A 21,462-nucleotide genomic window follows, 5' to 3' on the forward strand; every position below is an offset into this window, starting at 1 on the left:
AGAGGTAGAGGAATTTGCTGTGGGTCACACAGCATGTAGCTCAAATTAAAAACCAGGGCCGTCAGGATCAAAACCTTGAGCTCTCTCCCACTTTGCATCCTGCGTGTTCAGAGGAGGAGAGAGCTTTTGCCTATGGGAAATGTCAGCTCTTATTAACTTCAAGTGTTAATAAAAACAGGACTCTCTGCTAAGCACTCAAAGCAGTCCCACCTTTGCCCCCTCCCAGGTGTGCATGCAGCCCTCCACGAGCTGTCAACGTCTGGTTCCCTGCCTGGGAGACTGGGCTGACTTGGAGTTTCTGACACAAATGGTTCCAGATACGTACTTTATATTGTTCACAGAATCTATTGGGCGGTTCATTTTGTTAACGTGAAAATGCCCCACTTCTTGTTGGCCATCTGCTTTGTCCAGAAAGTTGTCTTCCTGGTAACAGCCCTGCTTGAAACAAATCCTCCCACCTGATTTTCACCCAATAACAGCCTGAGTGCAAGCACTGTCCAATTTGCCAGTCGCGTAGCACAACCTTTACTTTCCATTGGTAGGTTTTACCCTGCATGTTTGTGAGTTGCAAAGGGACTATTGTTTCCATATTTACAGCAAGCAGCAGGGCTGCAAATTAGTTTTAGTGACAAACTGAAGATTACCAGCTGTAGTTCAGGATTCAGATTTGTACTGTTACAAAAATATGTATTCATGAAACTAAAATTTCAAATTACTTCCTTCACATCTTGAAATAAATACTGTGCTGGGTATATGATATGCAGTGAAGAACTATTTCTGATTTTTAACAAAACTGAAAATTAGCATATTCAAAACACTTCTTGGTGACTTAGCTTTAAAAAAAATTTAAACGCAGTTCTCTCTCACTCTCTCTCTGTCTCTGTGTGTGTGTGTGTGTGTGTGTGTGTGCGCGTGTGTTAGCAGTATTATAACGTTAAGGAATTTTTTCAAGATGTGCGATAGATCACCTTCAATCCTATCCTGACCATACAACTAAAATCATTATTGTCCTCTCTGTCCTTGTTTTCATACAATTAACCTGTTTACACACATTTTTATTTTCTGTTCACTGAACAATGTACTATAGTCATTTACTACTTGGTTATATAGTCTTTTCAATTAAAACGTTTGTTGGCTTTGCACACATGCACACAAACACACGCACATCCACATCAGTGTCACAATGAACATATTAGTGCACACATCTTCTTTCTGTTTTCTCATTGAATTATGTCCTTAGAGTAAATTCTCTTGAATTACTTGGTTCAAAGATATGGACATAACTTGGCAAATATTGTTATGTGACTGCTGGAAGGGTTGTACCAATTTATAGTGTATTTCCTCTAAAAATTAAATAAGCCATAGAAGAACATTTGGAAGTAAGTTCTGTTATAATGTGACTTGAACATTCTTAAAAATCAGCCTGCCAGGCCAGGCACGGTGGCTCATGCCTGTAATTCCAGCACTGTGGGAGGCTGAGGCTGGTGGATCATGAGGTCAGGAGTTCGAGACCAGCCTGGCCAACACGGTGAAACCGCCATCTCTACTAAAAATACAAAATTAGCCAGGCATGGTGGTGCATGCCTGTAATCCCAGCTACTCGGAGTCTGAGGCAGGAGAATCACTTGAAACAGGAAGGCGGAGGTTGCAGTGAGCCGAGATAGCGCCACTGCACTCCAGGCTGGGCAAAAGAGTGAAACTCCGTGTTAAAAAACATAAAAAATCAGCCTGGTGTCCATTATCATGTAATTAAAAAATAGGGGTTATGGAAAAAGTAAGATTGGGGTACCAAATCAAAAATGTTGTCAGTGGCTTAGTGAAAAAAGAGATGGTAGTACAGTTTTGCACGTGCAAGATGGTTAAGAAATCCATAATTACTACAATAAATGTGGCATTTTACCTTAAAAAGGACTGAAAAAACCCCTGAAAGTTGGCCTGTGGAAGTAGGGGTGAGAAGGGCTAGTAATTATTGTGAGTTATGAAGTAGGGTTTTCTGAAAGTTGTGCACAGGTGTGGGCCAGAACACACATGGTGAACTGAGGGAGCTCATGGGTATTTGAGGAAGTATGTATCTGTGTGTATGTGTGTCTTGTTTATTCCTGCACGGCTCAGTTTAGCTAGGTGCAGCTTTAGCTTTTTGCCTTCATCTAGTGCTTCTTGTGGATGAAATTGTGCACAAGCAAATGCAAACTTTGCATTATGCTCAAATTATTCCCTAACATATAAATTGTGTTGGAACAAATTTGTATTTTCTTTTTTTTTTTTGAAATGGAGTCTCCCTATGTTGCCTAGGCTGGAGTGTAATGGCGCGACCGTGGCTCACCGCAACCTCCACTTCCCGGGTTCAAACGATTCTCCTGCCTTAGTCTCCTGAGTAGCTGGGACTGCAGGTGCGCGCCACCACTCCCAGCTAATTTTTGTATGTTTAGTGGAGATGGGGTTTTGCCATGTTGGCCAGGGTGGTCTTGATCTCTTGACTTTGTAATCCGCCCACCTTGGCCTCCCAAAGTGTTGAGATTATATTTGTGAGCCACCAGGCCTGGCCAAATTTGTATTTTCAAAACAGGAGAAGGCAGTCCTGCCTGTGCTTTTCTATTTGTATTTCTTGTCTGACTGGCGCCTTACGCTTCTGTTCAATTTGCAAACAGGAGCTCTGTTGCCAGAAGAACATTTTTATTTTCGGAATGTAGATAGGTAATTGCCTCATGTTGCTTTATAATAAGCAGTTTTTTATATCTTTAAATATTTTCTATGAGGATTGCAGCAACTTTGTAATAAAGATTTCATCATTACCAGATTCCTGTCTGCTCTATATCCATGCTTTGGAACTGAGAACAACTTGAACTGCAGAATAAGCTTCTAGTACTTTCTACGTATAAGTAAAAAACAAAACAAAACAAAACAAAACCCTGTGTCTTTTTTTTATTTGTTCATTTTTAAAAGGAAGTTTGACTACCAGCTGATATTTATTGATTGCCTCTTGGGTACAGTGATGCGCTTTGCAGCCGGGTAGGGCAGGTTGAGTTTTCTCCTTGATAGAAATCCTTTCTGAGCCTCATCTTCAAAATGGAATGGGGTTGGCTTCCTAATAGGGAGGGCTGTGGCTGTCCCAAGATGTATTAGTTCATTCTCATACTGCTAATAAAGACATACTGGAGACTGGGTAATTTATAAAATAAAGAGGTTTAATGGTCTTACAGTTCCACATGGCTGGGGAGGCCTCACAAGCATGGCAGAAGGCAAGGAGGAGCAAAGTCACATCTTGCATGGGGGTAGGCAGGAGAGCTTGTGCAGGGGAACTCCCATTTATAAAACCGTCAGCTCTCGTGAGACTTATTCACTATCACAAGAAGAGTATGGGAAAAATCCACCCCCATGATTCAGTTATTTCCGCCTGGCCCTGCCCTTGACACGTGGGGATTATTACAGTTCAAGGTGAGATTTGGGTGGGGACACACCAAACCATATCACAAGATAATGGATTTGACATCTCTACTTCCTGTTGAGTAAATGTGAGTTTCCTCCTATCCTTCCATCCCAGTCCTGGGTTTTTCCATAGACCTACCATCCTCTACAACCTCCTGTGGGGCATGAAGGGGGAAAGGGCATCATCTTTGCCCTACTCCTTAGGAGTGTGATCCTCTGAGCCCTTCTGGTAGAAAAAGCATCCTGGCTTTCTTTCTGGATAAGCTTAAGGTGATCTAGCCTCAGTAACCCAACACCCTACTGGAGAGAAAAAAACTTGTGGTTTAAGAGGCATCAACGGTCTCTTTTTGGAATTTTCCCAGTATACAGTGATGAAACACTTGTGCCCTTGTATTACAGGCCACTTGAAGCACCAACCCTTGACCTGAGCCAGGGTTCAGATAAACTCTGTTCCCCTCACTTCTGAGGCTGCCTCTCTGGATGCTGGACTTGGCCACACTTTTACAAACAGACACAGATTCTATTAAAAACTAGGAAGGGATTATGACTTAAGCATTGGATATGAACACTCAGAAAGATACCACCAAAGCATCTGAAGTTTGGTGATGCCAACCCAAAGAAGCTGTGTGTTCTGACCCATTTGGTGCTGCGTTCCCAACTGGGGCATTTACAGTCACTGAACCAGAAGGAGCCTTCTGGAAGGATCCTTGAACAGGGATGGTCTTGTTCAAGGTTTTTAACATTTATTCTTTCTTCTTTTCCTTTTTTTGAGACAAGATCTCTCTCTGTCACCTAGGCTGGAGTGCAGTGGTATGATCATAGCTTACTGGAGCTTTGATTTCCTAGGTTCAAGTGATCCTCCTGCATTAGCCTCCCAAGTATAGGACAGACACACGCCAGCCCCAGGCTGAGTTATGCTGATTTTTTGTTTTTGTAGAGATGGGGTTCTCTCTGTGTTGCCCAGACTGGTCTTGAACGCCTAGCCTCGAGCAGTCCTATCATCTTGGCCTCCCAAAGTGCTGAGATTACCGGTGCAAGCCAGTGTGCCCAGCTATCACTTATTTTTATTGTCTAAAATTTTTCTTTGTTTAGCATGAAATGCAATACCAGGCAGAACCATAATGGCTATACCCAATCCTAGGGGGCAGGCTCTGGGTGCAGGGAATTGGTCATGGGATGTTCACTGCACCCCCATGCTCTGAGGCGACTTCCTGTGATGTCGTCATCAATCTGTAGGGCTTCCCAGAACATGGTTGGAAAATGTCTGCTTCCATTGAAGACTTTTATTTTATGGGCATGCAGACAAGTCTGTAGGTGTGAATGACCTGAGTCACTTGGCCGTGTAACTGAAGGGCCAGGTCTTCCAACATCTACCCCTGTTGTCATGAATAAGACCAGCCTCTCTTGTGCCTTCCCGTGATGAATATTTTCCATTGTGCACTCTTACCTTGTAGACTGGGAGGCAGCAGCCCCAAACCTGCCTCTCCTTCCTGTCTTTCTTCCTCTTTGTCTTCCATGTTCCCGGTGGTCCCTGGACTCAACCTCATTCTTCTTGGCATTTCCTATACACTTGTGGAGCATTTCTGGCACCCTTGCTAATCACTCTTGTGCAGCAGGAGGGGATGGTTTCCCCTGGTGCTGCCCCTAGTGGCTTGCTGGTAACTCAGTCATAATGGTTTACCAGAAGCCAGCCTCAGTCGTGAATTCCTTCCAAACATCAACTTATTTGATCCCTGCAATGTGCAACAATCTGATCATGATTCCCAGTCTTCAGATGGGAGAAGTGGGGCTCAAAGAGGCAAAAATAGTTTGATCACAGTTTTATAGGGTGGAGGCCTAGATTGAAGCTCAGGTTTATCTTGTTCCCGAGCTTGAGCCCTTCCCCACCAGCATTGAGTGGATGGGTCCAGCGTTGCCCGCCTGTTTTTGAGCTCACATTCTTGTGTGAGGGTGGAGGGCAACTCATTTTTCACAAACCTTTAGAAGTTCTTGAGAGGTTACTGCCTGCAGCCAAGGGGCAGCTAATGGGTGTAATTGATTTATGCTTCTTAAAATGTTTTGCAGAATTTTTAGTAGCTTTTGATGTTGGCGTGTAGTCACTTGGTGGCTGGGGATTAGGTGTTATTTTGAGGGAAAGATGCAGAGATGAGAAGAATGAACACTTTTCCATTAGTCTTCCACACTGGATGCTAAGTTCCATGAGAACATGGACCATGTCTATGATGTTCAGATTACACCCCTCTACTGCCTTGGAGTGTCCAGCCATATGGTAGATGCTCAATATATGCTTTTCTCCCCTAGTAAATAAATGGGATAACTTGAAGAAAGATTTTATGATGTTTATGGATGAAAGAGGGATAAACTATGGAATGGAGAAATTATAATATGGAGGTTAGCAAATCATGGCCACGGGCCAAATCTGGCCCACCATTTGTTTTTATAAATAAAGTTTTATTGGAACACAGCCACATTTGTTTATGTATTGTCTGTGGCTGTGTTTGCATGACAAGGGCAGAGTTGAGTAGTTGCAACAGAGACCGTGTGGCCTTCAAAGCCTGAAATATTTACCATCTGGGCCTTCACAAAAACGTTTGCTGACCGTTGAATTATAATAATGCCAGTTCTACTGAAAGAAATGTGGAAAATACTCATAATAGCACAAAGGCCTGCAGACAGATCTTTGTTGGAATAGGAAGAATAGATTCTGCCAGGGGACCTGCCTGTGTTCCCTCATTGTGCCTTCTATAGCTGGGCTAAAGCTTCTAGAACACTCCTGAAAGCAGATGGGCTCCCTATAAGGAAGCAGTAAGTTCTTTCAGAGGCCTTGGCAGGTGGAGGAGTTCTTGGGGTCAGTAAGTTTGCATCTGGATGACATTAGGACTCTAGCATCTGCCCATAGTTCTTCAAAAGTGGCCTTTGGCCAGAGTGAAGACAGGAATGTCCCTGCCCGCTTTCCCAGCCACCTGGCCCTGAGGGACGGTCTTACCTGTGGAAGAGTGCAAAGGCAGAACCAGGCTGAAAGGAGGTGTTAGCAGCCGTCCTGCTAGAGGAAACAGATGCCACCTCTGGTCCCGGATGTTTGGTGCTCCCTTCTGCCCTGGTAGGCATTTAGATCCAGACCCTGCGTCTCAGAGGGATGGCTGAGCGATAAAGCATTTCCTGAAGTCAGCGTAGATGAAGCACTGGTGAGCTGTTGGGATGTCAAACAGAGCATCTGCCCATAAGGAACTCACCTAGTGAGGTCTAGCTCCTAGCTGGACCATAAGCATGTGAAGCCTGGACCAGGGAGCCCCTGCCTTGGCCAACTTCTCCACCTGCCATACCCGTGGGTGGCTTGTTTGCACTTAGGATCAGGATGAGATCAGGGTTCTTAACTTGCCATAGAGACCCAGCAGAGTCTGTTTTCTTCCTCCCTCTTACTCTCATCTCTCCACGTGCCCCAGTCCCTCTTGGCTTCAGGCACGTGACCTTTCTCTGTTCCTCACGCTGACCACTGACCACACTCCTCCTTGGTTCAGAACATTTGCACATTCTATTCCCTCTAACTGGAACTCCCTTCTCCCTGAGCTCCCCCTGCATGGCCTGTTCCAGTCAGTGGCAGCTCTTCCTTCTATTCTGAATGTCAGTTCCTCCAAGAAGCCTTCCCTGACTGCCAAGACCAGGTTGGCTACCTTGTACACACCAGTGGCGAGTGTCGTTCCTTTTCTCTAGAGCACTTATCTCAGTTTGCCATTAATGTTGGTTGGTGACATTATGTATTAGAAGCTGGCTCTCCCGCTGGACTATGTGCTTCGTGGGTATGAGGGCCACATTTGTTTTTATTCACCATTATACCTCTGGTGTCTCCTGCAGTGCCTGGCATGTGATGAGCACTTGATAAGTATTTGTTGAATGAATGATCAAGTTCCATCTTTGGTCTTGGTTCTGAGAGAGTAGCTGTGGCTGCCTGGAGTGTTATATTGAAAAGAAGAAGAAGAATATCAATTTGCCAAGTGCTTCTGTGTAAATTCTGTGCTATGCATTTTGGGTTGATCTGGGCTGATTAGGAGTGGGTGTTGTATTGATTAGCAGTGTCTGGCTTGGATGAGGGAAGGGTGAGAAAGGCAAGAAGGAGTTGGTTAATGAGCTTTTGGAGAGCACCATCTGATATACCTCACTGACCTCCTAGGACAAACAGACATTTTGCTCTACTCAGGTATTGAAGTTTTTACTGGTCACCTTCACCTCCCAATCTTCCAGCAACATGCACACTTCTGCTATCCTGTAACTCACTTGTTGCCCTGTGTGTACTTTGGAATTGAGTATGCAGTGTGCTGATGAGCACATCCACCCCACGCAGCTGGGCAAGAGAAGGGAGGGGGCTGCTCTGCTTACCTGGGTGCAAAGTTTGATGCTAACGTGGCTCCGCAGGTGAGGCTTGTCATCAAAGAGCAGGCAAGGCCAGGTGTGGTCTGGAATCAGAGGTCATGAGGGCAGGACCCTTCTGTAGAGGTCCTGGTAGCCGGCAGGACTCAGGGGAGCCTGTACCCAGGAATAGCCGTGGAGAAGACCCTGACCAGCAGGTGTGGTTCTGGGAGGGGCTGGGTCAGTTTGTCCCTCTCCTTGAGCCAGAGTATGACGCATGGTAGCCAGAACGGTCCCTAGAGCACCCCACAGGGAGGCCCTATGGCCTGAGCCAGCACAGGGTGATGGGGATACCTGCTGTAAGGGCAGAGTGGCTGGGTGGTCATTGACTCATGGGCACCAGGTTTGGTCTAGTGAACTTTAGAGGAAGTCCAGGGAGCAATGAGGAAGTTGGCAGTTCTAGTTCAATCCTGAATCTGGGAATAAGCCTAAGGCTTTCCGTGTTCATTCTTTCATCTAGCATTGACTGTACCTCTGACAAGCTGTGGGGTTCACAGTCAAAAGAAAGAGCCTCTGCAATCAAGGAGGCTACAGTGTAGTTGGGGAGGTAAATCAATATTTAAAATATAATGCTATTCACATATATTTATCTGTTCATAAAAGGAAACTTTGTAAATACAAAAGAATATAAAGAAGATAGTTAACACTAATCCTGCTCCCTGGAGATAACATTCTTGTTAACATCCCCGCCTCTCTTTTTGCCCAGGTGGGTGTGTATATGCATATTCTACATGGTTGAGATAATTCTGTTAATGGCGTTTCCTATTTTTGTTAACATTTCCTTATCTTTTTTCCTAGGTTCGTGTGTGTATATATATTCCACATGACTGAGCTAATACTCTAATAAACTTTTATATCAAGATATATCAGTTATGGACTTAGTGGCTTAAAGCAATAACAACTGATTATTTCTTAGGCTTCTGTGGGTGAGCGCTGTTGATTTCATCTGGGCTCACTCATGCGGCTGGGATGGAAAGTCCAAGATGGCCTCACACACGTTTCTGGTGTTCAGTGCTGGCTGTTGGCTGTGGCATTTTGTGTCTACTCATCCTCCAGTAGGCCAGACTGGCTTCCTAATATTGTGGCCTTACCTGTCCACAAGGTCTTACTCTGTCACCCCGGCTGGAATGCAGTGGTGTGATCATAGCCCACTGCAGCCTTGCCTTCCTGGGCTCAAGCGATCTTCTAGCCTCAGCCTCCCGAATAGCTGGGAGTACAAGCATGAGCCACCACACCCAGCTCATTTTTAATTTTTTTGTAGAGATGAGGTGTCACTATGTTGCCCAGGCTGGTCTCAAACTCCTGGCCTCAAACAATCCTCCTGCCTTGGTTTCCCAGAGTGCTGGATTATAGACGTGAGCCCCTGTGTTCAGCCCTGTCTGCTTTTCCTAATGGCATTTCTGAGATCTTTATATATTTCTTGATTATTTTTACAATTTTAGTTTGTGCCAGTTAATTTTTTTCTATTTTATGCACTTTTTTATTTCTTCTAAAAATGGGATATATGTGCAGATACATTTGCTTTTCTGAGCAAAATATTATCTTGAACATGGGATATCTTTCAACGAAAAATGAGATGGCTGTCTACCTCTGTCTTGTTTTCTTGTGAGTTTTTATAGTTGTGTGTGTGTGTGTTTTTAGGCCTTCTGACTCTTGGAACCTCTTGGAATTTTCAAAAACAACCCAAACTCTGATTCCTCTATTGTGAAATGGGGGTTTGTTTCTCACTCCACGTTCCTGTATAATTGTCCCAATCCCACTGATGCAATAATTCTGCTATTTGGCACTGATATTTGATGCTACTTTGTTTCAGATTTTATCTCCTAGTATATGCAGGGATGTTTTCAGGCTTGCTTTCTTGCTCGGTTGATTTATTTTTCCTGTCCTAATGCTATACTCACAAGGATAGCGGCTGTATATTCTATTTTAGTATGTTATTGTGGAAGTGCCTTCTCATTATTTTTCTTTTTTAAAAATCTCTCGGCTGTTTTTGTGTAATTCTCCCGGAGGTACTTGAGAACCATTTTGTAAAGTTCTGAAAATGAACTCATTGGGACTTTGATTGCAACTGCATTACATTTATCGATCAGTTTGTTGCAAACCAACAGCTTTAATGTATGAAGAATTCCCCCATCCAGAAACATGGTGCATACAGCTCCATTCATTTCAACCCTTTAAAATATCTCAGTAGAATTTTGTGCTTTATCTTCTTGTAGTTTTCCAGTATTTCTCATGAAAGTTAACATTTGCAATTCAGTGTTTTTTTGGTTGTTTTTTGGAATGTGCTCATTTTTCCCCATGATATGTTCCGGTTGGTCATTTTTAAATATAGGAATTGAATTAATTTAAAAAAAGTTTTATTTTTATTTTTATTTATTTATTTATTTTTTGAGACAGAGTCTCGCTCTGTCGCCCAGGCTGGAGTGCAGTGGCCAGATCGCAGCTCACTGCAAGCTCCGCCTTCCGGGTTTACGCCATTCTCCTGCCTCAGCCTCCCGAGTAGCTGGGACTACAGGCACCCGCCACCTCACCTGGCTAGTTTTTTGTATTTTTTAGTAGAGACGGAGTTTCACCGTGTTAGCCAGGATGGTCTCGATCTCCTGACCTCGTGATCCACCCGTCTCGGCCTCCCAAAGTGCTGGGATTACAGGCTTGAGCCACCGCGCCGGCCAAAAAATATTTTTATTGATTTAAAAATGGTATAGATACTATGTAAATAATGTTCATTGAAAAAAAACTTTACAGAAGAATTGGGATGGAAATGAAAGACTTTCTTTGTGGCCTCTTCCCCTGCTTCCACTCCCTGCCTTAGAGCAAACCATTGTTAATAATTAGGCAATAGCCGTAGAAGATTGACAGAGAATTATTCCAGACCTTTATATATTTGCATCTGCATATTTGGGCATACATGGGATCACAGTGTACATTAAGACATATAGCTCTGTCTGGATCGATGTCACTGTTCTACTTTGACAGGGTCCCTGTTTATTGCTCTTTTCCCTTTAGAATTGGTTATATGAAGGTGGATACTCGAAAGTCAAATGGCTGGTTCAAGGGTTTGTGCAGATTTTTTCCCAGTGGCTTAACACCGCAGGGGTTTATTTCTCACTCATGCTCCCTGTCCCACAGTGTTTGGTGGGATGTTCTGCCCACGAGTCCCTCAGAGACCCAGGCTGCTGCTGAAGGCTTCACTGTTTCTTAGCTGCACCGCGTTGCACCTGGTGGCCTCTCTGTTGCTGTGGCAGGGAAGAGAAAAAATAGGAAATTAAACCTTTCTGTTCAGAGGTGACACATTTATTCTGTTTACTGACTACTGTCGAGAGAAAGCATGATGTGACCCTATGTACTGTGTGTGGGAGGAGGAGAGAAGGGTGTACATTTTGATTTGCATAGATATCTGTTAAATTACCTTCCCTAAAGGGTATATCCATTTACATGTGCTAAGAACATATGTAGCTATTCGTATCCCCACATCCTTGCCAACATAGGATATTAGCAACCTTTTAAATTTTTGCCAATCTTTCTCACTGTTTTAATTTTCATTTCCCTGATTAGCGATGAGCTTGATCCTCTTTTTAATATGTTGATATCCATTTTTATTTACTTGAATTTCTGTTTCTTACTCTGCTTCTTTGCCCGTTTTTACTTCTTTTTCTTAATTGACTTTGAAGTTCTTTATATATTATGGATGTTACTCTTTTGCTGCAAATGTGAATATTTTCTCAGTTTATTGTTTGTCATTTAATTTTATTTTTGATGTCTTTTATGAAATGAAAAATTTTATTTTTAGTTTAGTGAAATTTGTCCCTCTTTATGGCCATTAGATTTTTGTTTCAGTGACCTTCTCCACTGTAAGTCTTCAAACGCATTTTTTTTTGTATTTGATATGTTCTTAGGTTTTTGTTTAACTTTCTAATTTATCTGGAATTTTGCAGAGGCACTGTAACTTCTCCAACTTTGTTCTTTTTAAAAACAGTTTTAGTTATTCTAGTTCTTTTGCTTTTCCATATACAGTTCAACTTTTTTAAGAAAACCTTTTGACACATAATAATTATATGTATTTGTGGGGTATAGTATGATATTTTAATACATATAGATAATGTGTAATGATCAAATCAGGGTAATTAGCATATGCAGCCCTTCAAACATTTATCATTTCTTTGTGTTGGGAATAGTAAAAATCCTCTTTTCTAGCTATTTGAAAATATACAATAAAATTTTGTTAGCTATGTTCAGCTTACAGTGCTGTAGAACATTAGAACTTAATCCTTCTGTTTAGCTGTGGTTTTGTATTTGTTGACTAACCTCTCCCTATCCTCTGTTCGTGCTATTCTTCACAGCCTCTAGTAACTACTATTCTACTCTCTACTTCTATGAGATCAACTTTTTTAGCTTCCACATATGAGTGAGGACTTGTGGTATTTATATTTCTATGCCTGGCTTATTTCACTTAACACAATGTCCAGCAGGCTGGTGCTTATTGCCACAGATGATAGGATCTCATTTTTTTATGGCTAAATAGTATTGCATTGTATATAAATATGTATACCATATTTTCTTTATCCATTCATCTGTTGATGGACACTTAGGTTGGTTCCATATCTTGGCTATTGTGAATAGTGCTGCAGTGAACCTGAGAGTACAGGCATATCTTAGACATACTGTTTTTCCTTCCTTTGGATATATACCCAGTAGTGGGTTATTGAATCATATGATATTCAATTTTTAGTTTTTTGAGGAACCTCCATACTATTTTCCACAATGTCTTTACTAATTTACACACCAACAGTTTATGAAGTTCTCTTTTCTCCACATCCCTGCCAGCATTTGTTAGTTTTTATCTTTTTGATAACAGCCATTCTAACTGGGGTGAGATGTTATCTCATTATGGTTTTGATTTGCATTTTCCTGATGATTAGTGATGCTGAGCTTTTTTTCTTATTGTTATTAGTTTGTTCTCACACTGCTATAAAGAAATACCCGAGACTGCATAACTTATAGAGAGGTTTAATTGATTCATGGTTCTGCAGGCTGTACAGGAAGCAAACTGGCTTCTGCTTGGGAGGAGGCCTCAGGAAACTCACAATTATGGCAGAAGGTGAAGGGGAAGCAGACACATCTTACATGGCAGGAGCAGAAGTAAGAGAGAGGAGGAGAGATGCTACACATTTTGAAACAATCAGATCTTTTGAGAACTCACTATACAGTACCAAGGGAGGATGGCAGTTTATTCATGAGAACTCTGCCCCTATGATCCAGTCACCTCCCACCAGGAGTCACCTCTAACACTGTGGATTATAATTCAACATGAGATTTGGACAGGGACACAGATCCAAACCATATCATATACGCTTATTGGCCATTTGTGTATTTTCTTTTGAGAAATGTCTTTTCAGATCATTGGCTCATTTTTAAATTCAGCTATTTGATTTTTTACTCTTGTGTTGAGTTGCTTGTATATTCTGGATATGAATCCCTTGTCAGATGCATAGTTTGCAAATATTTTGTCCTATTCTGCAGGTTATTTGTTCATCTGTTGATTGTTTCCTTTGCAGTATGTGCAGAAGCTTTTTAGTTTGACATAATCCCGTCTGTCGTTTTTGCTTTTGTTGCCTGTGCTTTTGAGGTCTTAGCCATGAAATCATGTGTCTTTTTTTATGCCAGTACTATGCTGTTTTGGTTACTATCGATTTTTAGTATATTTTGAAATCAGGTAGTGTGATGCCTCTAGCTTTGTTTCTTTTGCTCAGGATAACTTTGACTATTTGGGGTCTTTTGTGGTTCCATATGAATTTTAGGATTTTTTTTTTCTATTTCCGTACAGAATGTTATTGGTATTTTGATAGAGATTACATTGACTTTGCGGATCATTTTGGCCAGTATGGCCATTTTAACAATATTCTTCCAATCCACGAACATGGGATGTATTTCCATTTTTTTATCTCATCTTTAATTTTTTCGACCAATGTTTTATTGTTTTCATTGTCGAGATCTTTCATCTCCTTGGTTAAATTTAGACCTAGGTATTTTACTTTTTTGTAGCTATTGTAAATGGGATTTCTTTTTCAGGTAGTTTGTTATTATTGTATAGAAACGTGACTTTTTCGTTGGTTTTGTGTCCTGCAGCTTTACTGAATCATCAGTTCTAAGAGGTTTTTGGTGGAGTCTTTAGATTTACATATATATAGGATCATGTTGTCTGCAATCAAGGATAATTTGACTTCCTCGTTTCCAGTTTGGATGCCCCTTATTTCTTTCTCTTGTGAAATTTCCCTGGCTAGGACTTCCAATACTGTGTTGAGTAAGAGTGGTGAAAGGGTGCATCCTTGTCTTGTTCCAGTTCTTAGAGGAAAAGCTTCCAACTTTTCCTCATTCAGTGTGATGTTGGCTGTGGGTTTGTCAGATATGGCCTTTATAATGTTGAGGAACGTTCCTTCTCTACCTGATTTATTGACAGTTTTTATCATGAGGAGATGTTGAATTTTATTAAATGCCTTCTCTGTATCCATTGGGATGATTTTATGGTTTTTGCCTTTCATTCTTAATGTGATGTATTACATTTATTTACTTATGTATATTGAGCTGTATGTGAATCACTGGGATAAATCCCATTTCATTATGGTGTACTGTCTTTTTGATGTGTTGTTGGATTTGTTTGCTTGTATTCTTTGTTGAGGATTTTTGCATCTACATTCATCAGGGATATTGGCCAGTAGTTTTATTTTTCTTGTTGTGTCCTTGTTTGCTTTTGGTCTCAGTATGACACTGGCCTCATAGAATGAGTTTGGAATAATTCCCTCCCCTTCAGTTTATCATTTTATTTTACTTATTAATTTTTTTAGAAACAAAATATCACTATGTTGTTCAGGCAGGAGTGTAGTGGCTATTCACAGACGCAATCACAGGGCCCTGCAGCCTTGAAGTCCTGGCCTCAAGTGATTGTCTCACTTCAGCCTCCAGAGGAGCTGGGTCCTTAAGTGCATACCACCATGCCTGGGTCCTCCTCTTCAGATTTTTGGAAGATTTTGAGAAGAAATAGTTTTAAAGTCCTTCTTTAAAAGTTTACAGACTTCATCTGTAAAGCCATCCTGTTCTGGGCTTTTCTTGTTGGGAGGCTTTTTTTATTACTCTTTAATCTTGTTGCTTGTTAACTGGTCTATTCAGGTTTTCTATTTCTATTTTGTATTTCCTGTTTAATCTTGGTAGGTTGTATGTGTCCAGGAATGTATTTACTTTTTCTAGGCTTTCCAATTTTTTGCCATGTAGTTGTTCGTAATAGTCTCGATGGAATTTTTTGTATTTCTATAATATCAATTATAATGTCTTCTTTTTTATTTCTGATTTTATTTGTGTCTTCTCAATTTTTTACTTAGTCTAGCTAATGGTTTGTTGATTTTGTATTTTTAAAAAACTATATTATTGACCTTTTGTATTTTTTAGTCTATTTCTGCTCTCATCTTTATTATTTCTTTTCTTCTTTTTTTTAATTAATTTTGAGTTTGGTTTCTTTTTGCTTTTCTAGTTCCTTGAGATATATCGTTAGGTCATTTGAAATCTTTCTACTTTTTTGATGTAGATGTTTATTGCTATTAACTTCTCTCTTAGTACTGCTTTTCTGTATCCCATAGGTTTTGGTATGTTGTGTTTCTGTTTTCATTTGTTTCAAGAAATTTTTAAATTCCCTTCTTAATTTCTTCATTGACCCATTGGTATTTAAGGAACGCATTGCTTAATTTCAATTTATTTGTGCAGTTTCAAAGTTTTTCTTGTTATTGATTTCTAGTTTTATTTCATTGTGGTCAGAAAAGGTAAGTGATATGATTTCAATTTTAAAAAAATTTGTAGAGACTTCTTTCATGGCATAATGTATGGTTTGTCCTGGAGAATGCTTCATGTGCTAATGAGAAGAATGTGCATTCTGCAGCTGTTGATTGAAACGTTCTGTAAATGTCTGGTAGGTTCATTTGGTCTGTAGTGCAGGTTAAAGCCGATGTTTGTTATTTTCTGCCTACATGATCTGTCCAATGTTGAGAGTCATGTGTTGAAGATCTCAACTATTATTGTATTGAGGTCTGTCCCTCCTTTTAGATCTAATAATATTTGCTTTATATATCTGGGTGCTTCTGTGTTGAGTACGTACATATTTAAAATTGTAATTTCCTTTTGCTGAATTGATCCCTTTATCATTATATAATGACCTTCTTTATTGCTTTTTACAGTTTTTAAACTTAAGGTCTATTTTATCTGCTATAAATATAACCATTTCTGCTCATTTTTGGTTTCTGTTTGTGTAGTATGTCTTTTTCCATCCTTTCACTTTCAATCTGTGTGTGTCATTACAGGTGAAGTGAATTTCTTATAGGCAGCATGTGGTTGGGTGTTGTTTTTTTAGTTCATTCAGTCATTCTATATCTTTTAACTGGGGAATTTAATCCATTTACATTCAGTGTTATTATTGATAGGTGAGGACTTGCTCCTGTCATTTGCTTTGTGGTTGTTTTATACCTTTGTTTCTTCCTCTTTTATTATTTATCTTTGGTTTTGTGGTTTTCTATAGTGTTAAGTGTTGGCAAACTTTTTTTTGGGCCAGAGTAAATATTTGTGAGCTGAACACTCTGTGTGACAACAACTTAATTCTAGTGTTGTATTGTGAAAGCAGCCACAGATATTATGTAGATGCATGGACATGAGTGTGTCCAAATAAAACTTTACTTCCAAAAAGAAACATCTGACCAGATTTGGCCTGCAGGCCGTAATTGGCTAACTGCTGATTAATTCACCTGTTTATATCAGATGGACTCTTGAATATTTATTCTTCGGGTTATAATTCTTTGGGATATATATTCTTTGGGTTACTCTTATTATCAGGAGCATGTTGCTTAATTTTGTTACTCAGATTGTTCCAGTTTTGGCCATCGGGAGCTCTTTCATTTGGCCCTCGGGAGCTCTTTCATTTGGCCCTTTTGATAGACCCCCATCATTGTGGGTTTATTTATTTATTTGGAGCACTTTCTTACCTATTGACACTCTTAAGATCTTCTAGGGTCATCTTACATGTTTTCTGTCCCAGCCCTAGAATTAGGCATTTTCCTAGGGAGCCCTAGTTTTTTTTTCATTGGAGAGTGATTTTAAGAAACCATGACCTATATTGCAGATGTGCTCATTGATACTGGGGTGTGACTGCTTCTTGGCCCTTTCAGAGGAAAGATGTGGGAAATATGTGTGTGCGCTAACCCATGTATATATATATTATATTTTCATGTTTATATGTGTAAATGTATTAAAGTAGACATGAGTTTATACTGATATCTCTGGCTCCAATTCAGTATTCCAGGGTTTATTCTAATCTTCTCCTTTAGCTTATTTATGGCTTTTTTTTTTTTATCAGCCAGTGAGAAAACTAGCTTTCATTTCTTATCAATTATTTACATATTTGCTCAAACCTAGTGCATATGTAAAGTCATTTTTTAATTCTTTGTACCTCTGTGAAAAACAATTTTATCAACTAGAGCAGGGTATCCCAACCCCCTGGTTATGGACTGGTATCAGACTGTGGCCTGTTAGCAACCGGGCCACACAGTAGGAGGTGAGTGGTGGGTAAGGGACCATGATCACCTGAGCTCTGCCTTCTGTCAGGTCACCGGCGGCATTAGATTCTTATAGGAGTGCGAACCCTATTGTGAACTGCGCATGCGAGGGATCTAGGTTGCGTTTCTTATGAGAATCTAACTAATGCCTGATGATGTGCAGTGGAACAGTTTCATCCTAAAACCATTCCGCCCGTCATGGAAAAATTGTCTTCCATGAAACTGGTCCTTGGTGCCAAAAAGGTTGGGGACTGCTGAACTAGAGTACAGTATTTGTATACTTTGTCTTTATTTTGTCCAGTTAAAACACAGTTTTCTAGAGTTACGTGGGTCAGCTTCTTTTCCCTATCTTTTGTATTTAGGTTGTATCATGCATCTGTAATACAGTGAGATTCATTTGTGACTGAATGCATTCCATCCTAGGAGTCCCTGACACCTTGGTTGATTAAAAAAAAAAAAAAAAAAGTGCATACAAAAAAGGTCACTTTGTTTGTGTTCTACAGCTCTGTGGTTTTTGACAAATGTACAGTCCTGAATCCACCCCCACAGGACCACACAGAACAGTTTCATCACCTAAAGATTCCCTTGTGTAGCCGATTTGTAATCATCCCCTCCTCTTCTGGTCCTTGGCACCTGAATGTAAGATTCATTTATGTTGCTGTGCCAAGTAATAGTTTGTTCCTTTTAATTTCTGAGTGGTATTCTATTATATGGATGAACTTCAGTTTGTTTATCTGTTTCCTTGTTGAAGAATATAGTTGTTTCTAGTTTTTGGAAATGATGAATTAAGCCGCTGTAAGTATTCATATACAGGACTTTTTTTTGGTAAATAATATATTTGGCCTCATTTCTGCTGTCTTATTTAATGCTTTTTGGCTTTTATGCTTTAATACAATTTCATTTTTAAAACTTTCTTTTGCAATGTAGACCTTATTTCCATCTTCTCATTTGATTTGAAGTGTATATTTCCTCTTTTTATTTCTATGTGTTTTGTGTGTGTCTTTCAAACACCTTTATTGAGGCAAAACTTATATATGATAACACACATTTTCAGTGTAAAAGTGACTTTTGACAGATGTATACATCACCACCCAAATCCAATTATAGAACATTTCCATTTCCGCAGAAAGTTTCCTTATGGTTTTTGCAATCACTCTCACCCCCACCCCGCCATCCACCCCCACATGCAGCAGCCTCTGATCTGGCTTCGATCACCGTAGATGAGTTTGCCTGGTACGTAGTCTTCTGAGTCTGGCCCCTTCATTCAGCATAATGCCCGTGAGTTTCTTCCAAACTGCTGTGTGTATCATTCCTTTTTATTATTGAGTAGTACTTCTCTGCACAGATATGCTATGGTCTGTTTATTCTGTTAAAATACTTACATTTCTCTGGGTTTTGTCTATTATGAGTAAAAGTGCTATGATCATTGATCGTGTCATTTTATGGGCGTGTGTTCTGTCTTGAAAGTAATTGTTTTGTCAATATACACAAACATGTTACTCTAGTGATAAAGGCAAACATCATTCAGTTAAGTTTTCACTCTTCTTCATGTTTGATCATTTCCTACACTCATTATCTTAACTTGGCATTTAAAAAATCACATTATTATAGTTTTGCTTTCTATTTTCACATTATATATGCATGTAATCCTTTGAAAATCATTTAATATTTGCTTTCAATTTGTCGTAATTACAATGATTACTTAAGCCTCAACTTCAGATATTTATTTGGTATCATTGTATAACATTAATCCTAGTATGTATTCTTACTACACCTTCTCCAGTTTTACGTTAAAAGTTTAGGTTTAAAATTGTTCTCTGAAGTACCTGTTTGAGTCATGTTTCAAATGGACGATTCATATTTTGTCCCCTAAGACATGAGATATCTTCCTCCTCCTCATCTGAAGTACCACTTGGGCTATATAATTCTTGAGTTCAGAATATTTATTGCTTCAACAGGTGTTCTGGAACTTAACATTCTGAAGTTGGCCTGATTTTTGGATGGGGGACGGCTGGGGGATGAGGCAGATAATTCAATTTTTTGAAATGAAGAAGCTTTGCGAGGGTAGAAATAAAGGTGATTTATTCTCAAACTCCCCTTCCCCCATCACTGAAATCTTCGTTTGACCTGCAGACTTAGGACATAGATTTCTTCTATTATGCCTTGATTAGTATTTCTGTCCTGTTTTGATTTTTTTTCTCTTTGTTGGACTTAGATTGGGTGGATCTCTATTAACTCTCCTAGGTATCTATTCTCATTTTCCTTGGTGCTTTCTTTAAAATCTCCGTGTCCTTTTCTCCTGCTCTCTTGGACAGCTTTTCGAGTATGTTGTCTACATCGCTGGTGTGGTTTCCTGCATGTTGGTTCTGTCCTTTCCTGGTTCCAGTGGGAATTTTATTCCCTTGCTTGCATTTTCTCTTTGATTCCTTTACATCCTTTCATATGTAAATGAATTGTTTTTTCATTTCAGCTTCCTTCTCAACCTGTTGGTTTCATTTCATCATGTATCTCTTCTTCTCTCTCTTTTAAAAACAAAGGTCATATTTTCTGTAGTATTGGAAGACACACCACAAATACTATTCAAAAATATACAGCAGTACCCGTCACTGGTGTGACTGTACTGAGAACGTTTTAGTTATGATCATGTTCTTACGTTTTAAAAATTTTTATGACCATGTTGTGTGATGATGCTGCTATTACTAATTTTGTTTGTGTGAGGTCTCTCTAAGTGTAGTGTTTTCCAGCAGAGTGGACGTGAAAATTCCTGTTGGTCTCTCTCACCACATGGATGCCACAGAGTCCCCCAGTCAGACCTTTGCCCAAAATCTAGTTTGGTTTACATGGCTCTGAGCCAAACTTCTTGGTCTGACAGCCATTTCCCTTGTGTAGTTTTGTTGTGCTGGAGGGGAAAATCCTGTTTTTACTGCCTTCATTTGTGGCTCGATTATCTGAAGCAATCTAAGTCTTCTGGACTTTAAACAGCGCATGCCAAGTTGTTCTCAGAACTTGCCCTCTTTATCCTTCCCGAGGACTTCATACCCCAAGTTGTAACCATGGGGTGCGTGTGCCTTTGCGCCCCCGAGGGAGTTGTCCCAGCATGTTGAAAGGTTGCAGAAAGAAAGGTCCTCAGGGATGTGGAGTTTGAGGTACAGAGTTAGGGAATGAGCTGTTTCTGGCTGGGGATGGCTGCTCTGGTGTATGGATGGACAGGGGCTGTAGGCATGGATGTCTTCTTTCTCTGTTCTTTTTTCTTGGCCTTGCTTTTTGCTCCCAGAGACCAAGACATGTACTAGTAAACCCAAAATTTCTCAATCCAGTGCCATCGGTTGGAAAGATATCCCTTCAGCAGTCTGCAAAATCTTTGATTGTAATCCTGGGTTCCAGAGCGATTGCAATTGTATATGTTGTGCTGGTTTGGTGGGAATGTGGGGTGGGGAATATGACTGGTGATGAGTCTGTTTCCGTCTGGACCAATGAAGAATTGAAGCAGAGGGAGAAGAGGCCCTGTGGCTGGCATGGTAGGGGCTCTAGGAGAGGCCAGTGCAGGAGGCTAATCAGGAGTAATGGAAAGATGCTTCAGGACTTCAAGGAAATTGGCAGGAGTTGAGGGGAAGAGCCTGAAGCTGCAGATATGCTGCCAGCCTTGGTCAGGTTGGGCCCACTGCACACTGAGAGGTATATGTAATGTGGTCGCCAAGAGCATGGGATTTGGAGCCAAGATGTATTGGACGAAGTCTTAGCTCTCCTGTGCTTACCAAAGTCCATAACTTCTGGGTGCCTGTTTTGTCCTCTATATAAAAAATGAGAAAATAAAATTACCTACCTTGCTGGGTTATTTTGGAGAGTTAATGTATAGGGATCAAGTACAGCAGTGGCTGGCCCTTAGTCATGCTGAATCAGTGTTAGGTGGTGGTGGTGGTATGTTATCAGCCTGCTAGTGGAAAGGCTGAGGAGCAGGGGGTGTTCTCCCTTGCTCGGAAGGCCCCTCACTGCTCCAGTCCTTCTCATCTCTACAGGCTGAGTTTGCCCTCAGTTTAAATTGTCC

General features: G+C 40.5%; 1 protein-coding gene across 1 annotated transcript in view; it reads left to right on the plus strand.

Annotated features, from left to right (window-relative positions):
• Positions 1–375: 375 nt before the first annotated feature.
• CDYL2 (chromodomain protein, Y-like 2) overlaps positions 376–21,462 on the plus strand; it is a 116,552-nt gene continuing 95,465 nt past the window's right edge. The window contains exons 1-2 of the mRNA XM_011990121.1: positions 376–426; positions 6,531–6,611. Coding sequence (XP_011845511.1) covers positions 376–426; positions 6,531–6,611 — 132 coding nt within the window. The remainder of the gene's footprint in view (positions 427–6,530; positions 6,612–21,462) is intronic.

Source organism: Mandrillus leucophaeus, unplaced genomic scaffold (genome assembly GCF_000951045.1).
Source record: "Mandrillus leucophaeus isolate KB7577 unplaced genomic scaffold, Mleu.le_1.0 Scaffold37, whole genome shotgun sequence".
In the NCBI taxonomy this organism is placed as follows: Eukaryota; Metazoa; Chordata; class Mammalia; order Primates; family Cercopithecidae; genus Mandrillus; species Mandrillus leucophaeus.